This window comes from Balaenoptera musculus, chromosome 2 (assembly GCF_009873245.2).
Source record: "Balaenoptera musculus isolate JJ_BM4_2016_0621 chromosome 2, mBalMus1.pri.v3, whole genome shotgun sequence".
In the NCBI taxonomy this organism is placed as follows: domain Eukaryota; kingdom Metazoa; phylum Chordata; class Mammalia; order Artiodactyla; family Balaenopteridae; genus Balaenoptera; species Balaenoptera musculus.
Genome location: NC_045786.1, coordinates 170457221 through 170466989, shown reverse-complemented (window position 1 = coordinate 170466989; position 9769 = coordinate 170457221). Strand labels below are relative to the sequence as shown.

The window sequence follows — 9769 nt, the reverse complement described above, 5'->3', positions numbered from 1 at the left end:
AACCGCGGGCCAATGGGCGGCGGCGGCGGCGGCTCGGGGGCAGGGCCTGGGGCGGGCGGAACCGGGTTGGGCCGCGGCGGCGGGGCCGTCTCAGGCAGCTGTCCCGCCCCCTCCTGTCCGGCCGCAGCCGCCGCCGCCGCCGCCTGGGGCTTGGTTGAGGTGGACTGCGAGTCCCGGCGGAGTGTGGCGCCGCCGCCGCTGCGCGAAGGGGCAAGCGGGCAGGTGAGTGCCGGCGGCGGCCCCTCCGCGCGCGCGTGCGCGCGGCCCGCCGGGCAGACTCGTGTCGCACCTCCCCCCCGCCCCGCCCGGAGTGCTGCGAGGCTGCCCCCAATCCCGGCCGGCGCCCCTCGGCCGTGGTCCGGCCCGCGCCCCGCCGGCAGCTCTGGGCCCAGGGTGCAGGGATCGGTGTGCGCCCTGGGGCCCGGCGGGCAGGGCTGGGTGCCGGGAGCCAGGCGAGGTCGGAGGGCGCCGCACGGCCTCTGCCCTCCGGCCCTCCTGGGGCGGGGGCGCGCTCACCGCTGCCCAGCGTCCCTTCCCGGCGGCCGAAGCTCCGTTCCCCGCTCTGCCCGCTCAGAGGTGGCAGCAGGTGCAGGGAGCGCCCGGCCCCTCGGCACCCACCGGGTGGGGCCGGGGTCGATCCCTCTCGCTCTCGTCGGCTCGGCTCTGCGTGGGGCCGGCTCGCGCACCCGTTTCCTTCCTCCCTCCCTCCCTCCCTCCCGTCGTCACTCTGCTGCTTAGGCGAGGACGGTGTGGCTTTCATGTTCCTCTCTCCAAACCTCAGGTGCCCTCGGGGGTGCTCGGGGACTAGCCCCTGCTTCTCTCCCTCACTTTCCAGTTATAAAAACAGTCGTTGAAAATAGGTCATGTTTCTTCCCACGCGCCCTGGCCATCTTCCCCACGCTCCGTGCCCTACTAGGGAGAAGAATTCAGTGCTTTGGAGTTTGTCATTCCAGCATCAAACTCTTCCTCCTCGTGGCTCCAGCCTGGCGATGCAACTGTGTATCCTCTATCCCCAGTTTCTACTCGGGGTGGGGGTGGGGGTGGGGGTGGGCGGGGGAGGAGCCGATTAGCGTTGGGCGCCACTTGCTGCGGGGGAGGGGGGGGGCTTACCCCTGCTGTGTGTTGACTGGTGTAGGATCACTTGGGATCCTAAATGAAGGAGGTGATGTTTTGCATTTCCAAACGAAGGAGGTGATGTTTCGAAAGAAAAAATCCTTTTTAAAGTATGTTGACAGGTGAATTTTGCTTTTAAGAGCCTCCGAAGAGTTAACCCTTTAGTGACGGATCTGCACAGAGCTTGGTTGTGGTGTGGTTACAACAGCTGTATGCGTTCGGCAGAACTGGACACTGAAAAGTTTGAATTTTACCATGCGTAGATGATAACCTCTTCCTCCCCGATTTTCTTCTCCAAAATGACCCCACTGCTATTTCAAAACTGAAGGAACCAGAAATAATTTTGGAAAGGTTTTTCTTACCATTTTAAGTGAATGAATTTAACTTAAGAATGTAGCAAAATAAAAGCAGCTTTCCTCTGTACCCTTAAAATTTGGCAAGACTTATTTGAACCACGATATATTGTGTCCATACAGTCTACTATGTATGCAGTCTCATCTTAGCAAATTAGTTGCTGGGGCTGCTGTGATTGATAGTTTGGAAAAGTTCCAGCATTTAAAGGAGTTTTTCTCCGGCCTAGGAAAGTAATTTGAAAAGCCGAGTTCTCAGAGAGCCGCAGAACAGCTTGTTATTGGGCCCCAACGGCCTGGGTTTTCCTTCTGCTACCCCTTCCTGTCTGCCCTCTTTTATATATATTCAAAATTGTAACTTAATGTCTGAAATGAAACTCTAGTCTGAACGAGTAAAATGGTTGCTGCTTCTCATCTCTTCTCCAATGATCCCTGGAATAGGAATGGTGTTGGACTCGCAGATTAAAACATTTATGTCTACGTGTGCTGTAGAAATGAAAGTTTCTGTTCAGTTCTGTCGATAGGAGTGCAATAAGATTGTCAGGAAGAAAGTAACACTTGCTGAACACTTTGGCCACGTTTTCAGTGACGACTAAACCTTTGCTTTAGAAGCCACTGGGAACTGAGAGAGCTGTGAAGGTTGTACTGAAATAGTTTTCCATTCTAAAGTTCAACCCCTGGAAAACTGTTTTGTTCTGAGAGCTCTGATAACTGGTCACAACCGTTTCCTTAAAACTTGCCGCTCTCCTGATCCAGAAGAGAATGGCAAGGGAGACGACAGCTGGAGGAGAGTATCTACAGTATGCTGGAGTCTGCTCGCAGTAAATATTTAGCAGATAATCACTGAATTCAATGGAAACCAGGTACCTACTTTGTGGCGTGTGGAATTTTAGTAAAAATATGAGTGAAAACCTTACCTCCTGGCTCAGGGTTTCTCTTTCTTTTTACTAGATGTCAGTTTAGTTTGAAGCTTTCCAAATCTCTCAAAATGTTTGAATTACATAGTCTCCTTTTTTCTTATCACTAATCTGCAGTAGCTTTTAGAAATGTAACTAATAATACTGTATCTTTTTTGGTGTAGTTTGATGAATATCTATCACTGGGAGGTTTTTTTTTATCTTTAGAAACTGGTTTGTCTTCTCTGGCTTCTGTGAGGAGTAGGGAGGAAGAGTTTCAAGTGTGTTTTCTCTTCGTGTACGTCAGTCCTCGGAGTGGAACCTAGATTTTGTTCCCACACAAAGGAAATGGAGTCATTTATTACTATGGCATTAAACATTTTTAACAGAATACTGAAGAGTGAATATATCTTTATTCTTATGGTACTTTGGAAGTTGCTTGTGGCCAGTTAATTTGTTTTCTCAATGAACAAGAATTATATTTGGGCCCATTAATTTATCAGAAAGAATATTTTGATTTGCTCTGCATCCTTTTTTTCTTGCTACAGTTGAAGAAGTGATTATCTTGGGTATCAGTTCATTCTGAGTCATATTTAAGCACTTAAGGTTGTCAGATTAAGGATTCCTTGCTTTAAAATTTTTCTGGTTTTCACTTTTGTTGCATATACAAGTGTACCTTACTTGGCAAAATTGACTTCTGTACGTTGGATTTCCTTATGTCATCTCATTTTCCTACTCATAAAATTGGAGATTGTTAAATATTTTGATCTGCAAATATAATTTACATAATATTCTCAAAGTAAAAGTAAATTTCTAACAAAATATTAATACACATATTATATTTATTTTATTACAAAGGAGTTGAGACTTGTTTTTTTTTTTTAAGTCATTTTAATAGTCTTATGGGAAAAAAGTTGATTAACAGAATCCTTTTTGTTGTTAAATTCATTCAGTAACTCAAGCCAGAGATTAGCTGTGTAGACTCCATTTCCATTTGGGAGTTTCTTCTAGGTGTAGAAGTAAACAGATCGTAAAACCAGAGGTACGAACACAGCTATTGACAATTTTCACCTGAAGTATATTTGAATGGAAGAAAAATGATTCCAAATGATTATAAAATTCAAATACCAAAGTTAAGACTTTGAAAATTTTTTTCTTATTCAGGTCCTTTCCAAGTAGAAGTTAATTAATAATCAAGATAAGTCCAAACACTCTTGACTGGCAGTGGAAGACAAGTCCAGCTCTGAAGTTAAGATTTTGAAAGGGAGCTGAGTGATACTGATTACCAAGCCAGAGTAAAATTTTAACCTCTTACATGCGTAGGCTGAATAATAGGGGTACAGAGGGATGGGGGGGCAGAGGGACAGGGCAGGAAAAAGTGCTTTCACTATTTTTTAGAAGGACTAAAAAATTGTCTAGAGAATTAGATAAGCAGGTGTCTACATAGAGCTCTTAATAAGTATGCAGTATTTTAGCCTTATTACCCATCTACCATCCTGAATTTCACTTTCCACTTTGTTTACGATACAGTTCATTAGAACATAACAAGGTCTAAAAATTCTATGACCAAGTGGTTTAAAGGTTTCAATCTCAGAAAATAGGCCTGACTCTTCAGTATCAATAGTTTTCTGTTAAGCACAGTTAAGAGAAAGTAAGGGTTAGTGTTGAAAAATACTCATGAAAGTTGCCTTTATCATAAAATTTGGAAGTTTTGTTCATGTCCCAAATTTAAGCTGAGGCCACTCCTTTGTTTTTGGACAAGGCCAGCGTAATGACTCTATAGTTTTAAAAGGCCAGAGAGCTAAAAGCTTTACATGGTATGTTTTACAACTGCAAAGGAATACTGTTATTTTGAATTTCAGAGATAATGAACCTTCAGAGCCTCTCTAAGGGGGTTGGTTTTGCACTGAATCCATGAAATACTGTTGGGCATCAGTGACATTTGACATCGAGCTGTGCTGATGAGACTCTGCTACCAACTGTCTGTCATGCTGCATAAATTTATTAACCTCACTAAACTTCGGCTTTTTCATCTGTAAAGTGGGCATAATATCTTTCTTTGTCTAGTGTGTAAAATGCTTACCTCAGTTCCTGATATAGGAAATGCCTGATGATGCAGTTATGATGAAGACGGTCATGTTGGGGCCCTGCCCCAGGGCACACACAGGTTCAACAGCCCAGAAACAAACAACGTGACAGCATGAATAATTGCATTTAGGTTCCAAAACTCAGTTGTTTAATGTAGCACATGTATCTGGCTGAAGGTCCGTTTATGTAACAAAGGGTGTAGTTGGTTACCACCTTATCCTCAAGACTGTGGGACCACGTCTCACTTATCGCTGCATTTCATATTAGATACTCAAGAAATGTGCACTGAATGCAAGCATGAATTCACTCATTCACTTGGCTGGTAGAAGAGTAAGGCAGTGTTAGCTATACTGATCTTCCTCGAGTTATGATGGGGTTACATCCTGACAGCATGTTGAAAATATCATTGTCGAAAATGCATTTAACATACCTAATGTACCAAACATCACAGCTTAGCCTAGCCGACCTTAAAAGCGCTCAGAACACTTAATTTGCCTACAGTTGCGCAAAATCATCTAACACAAAGCCTGTTTTATAATAAAGTGTTGAATATCTCATGTTATTTTTTGAACACTGTACTGAAAGTGAAAAACAGAATGGCTGTCTGTTCAGAAGGGTTGTAAGTGTGTTCGTTGTTTACCCTCATGCTCCGTGTAACCTGCGGGGAGCTGAGGCTTGCCGCCACTGCCCAGCGTCACCAGAGGGTATCGCACTGCATATCACTAGCCTGGGAAAAGATAAAAATTCAAGGTTTCTACTGAATGTGTATGCACTTGCACCATCTGTATTTAAGTTGAAATATCCTAACGTGAACCACAGTAAGTTGGGGACTCGTCTCCTTGGGTTGAATTTGGCAGTGGAGAGCAAAGCACTTTGATAACCATACCTGCTACATAACATTAGATATCTTTATTTTAAAGATGTTCAGGCTTGAGGATTAACACAGATAGCCCCAGAGGTCTCTTCCAAACCTGATGTTCCACAATTCTAGAATCTAGAATCCTTATGGGAGGAATGTGGGTGGTTTGAAAGTAATTTCTTGACAGATTATAGCTAGCTGTTCCTTTACCCTTAACATTTTTCTTTTTTCTTTTAGAAAGTTATAATAGGAAATGGTTATTCATGATACTGAATGATTCTTTGCTTTATGAAGAGATTTTTTTGCAACTTCCTTTAAATAGGAGCCTCATTTTAAGTGTATTTACAACTTAATTCAATAGCAGTTTAAAACTAAGACTATTACGTATTGAAAAGTCAATGAAAGATGGTTTAAGCGTCTCTAAAATTATCATGTGTATTAGTGGAAATATAGCAAAAACATTGTAGAAAGCAAGTTTAAATCTCAAGTTTGTGTATATCTATATCTATCTACTTATCTATCTATATATGTATATATGACGGCCCAGATTGTTCTGTATAAAGATTGAAATTTTAATTACATGCAGCTTATAGGTCTACATTCATCTTGGTATGTATGTAGCTACTGAGTTGAAATTAATTCCACCATCTTGCCTGTCTGCTTGCCCTGACTTCTTGGTACTTTTGAGCTGTGAACACATCAGCGTCTCCTTTGATAGAGATTGGAATGATGGGTGCTAGTTAGCCACTTGAACCTGTATAAGTTAGTAAGGCTTGACCCTGTTACTAGATCCTGCTACTGTGCAAAGAGAGGTGTTTCCAGTATTTCAGTTAACATGGTACCAACGCAAGGACCATGTATGCTTCATCAGTTTTTGTAGGAGAGAGAACTTAGCACGGTTAAATGCTTTTCAATTTGGGAGTGCTTTCATTTTCCTAGGCCATCATCCTGTAGTTTGTGTATTTAATTCAATGTAGTAATCTGATCCTAATGGTCTGCGAAGTATTTTAGTGAGATTCTTTTCTTCCTCCGAAAGATTAGGCAGGCTTCACACTCCCTTCAAGTCCATTTACAGCTGGGAGCCTGAGGTGGGAGGAAGCCCTAGGACCATTCTCTCCCTTAGTCAAACCAGCTGTAAGGTTGGGAAGATGCAGCATACATTGAAAAACAGATGCTGGGTTTGAGCTAAGGTTTTCTGCGTAAATTACCAAATAAGTATAATCAAAAATGTTTATTCTAGTTGTATTTAGTTGAAAGCAACTCAAGAATATCGCAAATATACATTCTTTCCGTTTAGAATTTTTGGGGGAAAGAAAAAAAAACCCACACAGCTGAATTCCATCTCGGTCTGTTCAGTAGGTGTGAAGTATACTTTGTAAAAATGGGTTAAGTATCCCCCTCACCACGCCCACCACCCCATCAACCAAGTTCCTTAAGTGCACTGTGTTCTTATTTCTCCTCACCTAGGCAGATTATGTGTGAAAGAATCACTTCACTGGTCAGAAGTGGTTGTTGATTACAGATGACACTTGCATATTAGTCAGCAATTTAAATAATAATTGAATATGCTATCTATTTTACTGTTTTCTAAAGTTTGTTGTATCTCTTAGGTGGAGAGATTGTTGATGGACTTGCTAAAAAGTTTATGGTGTTATAAAGAGCCAGATTTTGAGGATTTTGTAGATTTTTAAAATATCTTGGTGAAGCAATGTAGATATGTGTGGAACTCTTAGCTTGCTGTTTCTTTTTATAGATGCCCCTTCCTTTGAAGGACTGTCACTATAATTGTTTACTGTAGAATCCTTTTGCCTGTCAATCCTATTGCTTTTCTACGTATTATTTTCTTTTGTCTTAAGTATTGTTTAAGTCCTTTTTTACTGTATATTTGTTTCCCCCAGATAATTCATTAAGAATTTGGAAATTATACCTGCTTTCGATCTAAACTTTGGGGGAAAAAAATCTTTCATTTAGCATTGTACCTTTGGCTAAAATTTGGAATTTAACTTTGTGTGTGCATGCACATATCTAATTTAGCACATCTTTATTTTTCTAATATACATATTTGAAATAAATATTGAAGATAAATATTTGGTCTTTGTAGGAAGTTGATGAATTAAACTGATAGGTAGTGTTTTTCCACTGAGAGCACTAAGAATGTTCAGGAAACCTATTTGGCTCTTTCATTTGTTGAAACTTGGAATCTAGCCCCGGATTCAGCTGAACTCACAATGAAATTTATTCATTGTATGTAACAAGTTTTTGAATCATAAATGAACAGGGTAGGTAGTTATTTTAAATCCATGAAGTTGGGGAAATCTTTGTTAGCTAAAAAAAGCAGAAGGAGGTTGAGTTTAGGAAACCACTCAGCCTGGATTCTAACACTTTCTCAGACTGAATCTTAACATCTAGTCCTTCGTCTTTACCTGTACTTTATTCCTTACCCCTCTCTGTTTGGTTACTTTGCCCGCACATTTTAGGAGTTATCCAGGCTGAGTCCCGGGTCCTCACCTCCTCATCCTTGAGGCCCGCAGGGCTGGCTGTCCCTCATCTGGCTGTGGTCGTCTTCTGCAGCGGCTGGTGTGGTCCTGGCACGTGGATGCAGGAGACCTTGTTTAGTTGCGAATGTGCTGGACGTAACACAGGGTTTCAGGTTGAAGCCGTGGGTCTGCTGCTTGTTGGCTGTGGGCTCTTGGCCAAGTCATAGCCATGCCTGAGCCCCCTGCCATGTCAGTGGTCACCACTGGCCTGTGCAGGCTGTGGCGGGAACGTGTCTGGCCAGCGCAGAGAGCCGTACGGATGCTCGTGCCCCCAGTCACAGGTGCCCCCGGAGCTTGAAGTCGTGCTTGAGTCGCACTCTTCCATTTCTATTGGAAACGGACTTATTCCTGCTTGGTTGTTTCCTAAGAGACCAAAAACACTTTAAAAATTCAGTTTGTTTATTGGAGAGATTCTTTTATGAAATTTAATATCTTAAAGCTAACAATAAACTACGGTTTCCCAAAGGAAACTATTTTTTAAATGTGAATTTTATATGTATAAATTTATGTTTTGACTTTTAAGAGTCATCCTAGTTCTTAGAAGTAGTAGTTAAGTATTAAGTAAATGTCTCATTTTGGCTACTGTTCTGTCACTGGTGGGAGAATATATCAAAATGGTTCCTTGCTGTATAATCTTACTATCGTGATGGGAAATAAATCTTACCCGTAAGTAACACTAGTAAATTCAAATAAGATTTTCCTTCATTCAACAAATATTTGACCCTCAGCTGTGTCCGTGGCACCATACTAGACCCTACAGATAATTTAGAAATGGAAGCTTTGGGTTTTTTCTGCCACAAGACAGAAACCCACGCCAGTGGGTGAGGTAGACACGTAAATGATGTCACCTACAGCGCGTGAGGCCGTGGAAGCTCCAGGGCTGAGCTCTGCAGGGTGTGGAGTGGGGAGGGGGCCGTCGGTGAGCTGGGGTTTGAGTCAAGACTCAGACACCTTCACCAAGGGCTGAAGGCACGTAGGCCGCAGAGAAGAGGGAGCGTGGGATCAGGGGATGGCATGGGGCCGAGGGGCTGAGGGAGCTGGCAGAGGGTGGCAGGAGGGCCTGATGCTTTGTGGGGTGAAAAGAAGTAAATGCGGGGCTACCGCCTTTGAGGTAGGGTGTCACACAAATACGAGAAGAATTGGTGCCAAACCATATCGAATCCAGAGGCAAATGAATCTTATAGACATTGATGGCTGTAAAGTTCAGAAGAACGGCTGCTGGGCCATAGAACTGGGTACAGAGAACCCCCGCCCTCCAGAAACGTTAGTTCTTCAAGTACACACTTAAGGCTTGAGGACATGCCTCTGATTCAGTGCGCTGGGGGCTGAGTAATTAGGAGCTCTGGGACAGAGTGTGTCCAGGTGACTGGAGGCTTTCCTGGGTGAGGTCACTGTCAACCCGGTTTCTGGGTAGAACAGATTAAGAGCTGGTCTGGACCTAGGATCCTGTACCCCAGGGAGGTACATCCCCTGGGGACAAGGATAGCCATCTCCCTACCCCTCAATTGAGAAGCGAGTTAATGCCTACTGGAAGATTCTTACTGTCTAACCTGGGCAAGTTGCTTTCTCTCTTTAGGGCTTATATCCCTGTGGGAGGGAAACAGTCCAAAGAGAATTCCAAAAGACTGATCTCAAGGTAAGCCAGCCTTTAGCATCTGTTAATCACCTTGAACTTGACCCGTTCTTACTGATTTGCATGGAAGTGAGGGCTGCATGGAGGAGCCCAGAATTTCCTCAAGGCCATGGGGGACTTTTTGACTGAGTATGTGAAAAATTTTGCAAGGAGGAGACAGGGGTAGCAGAGGGTAGCTTTATTTCAGAAAAAGGGGAGAACAAGAGCAGATCCTAGAGCTGTGTTGTGTAAGGGGTGATGGGAAGAATAAAGCCGGGCAAGTAAAATGGGGTGAAGCAGTAAAGGGCCCTGAG

The 9769-nt window shown here is 43.5% G+C and overlaps 1 protein-coding gene across 4 annotated transcripts in view; it reads left to right on the top strand.

The window, feature by feature from the left end:
• Positions 1–82: 82 nt before the first annotated feature.
• Positions 83–9769, top strand: part of SETD3 (SET domain containing 3, actin histidine methyltransferase) — a 72006-nt gene continuing 62319 nt past the window's right edge. For 2 of the 4 annotated variants that reach the window (XM_036842579.1, XM_036842576.1), the window contains exon 1: positions 89–222. Coding sequence is in view for 1 of the 4 variants with exons in the window: in XM_036842577.1 (XP_036698472.1) it covers positions 2316–2326 (11 nt within the window). In the remaining 3 variants the exon portion in view is untranslated. Of the gene's footprint in view, positions 223–905; positions 1000–2219; positions 2327–9769 lie in introns of those variants that run through there. The other 2 variants (XM_036842577.1, XM_036842578.1) reach the window with 2 other exon arrangements.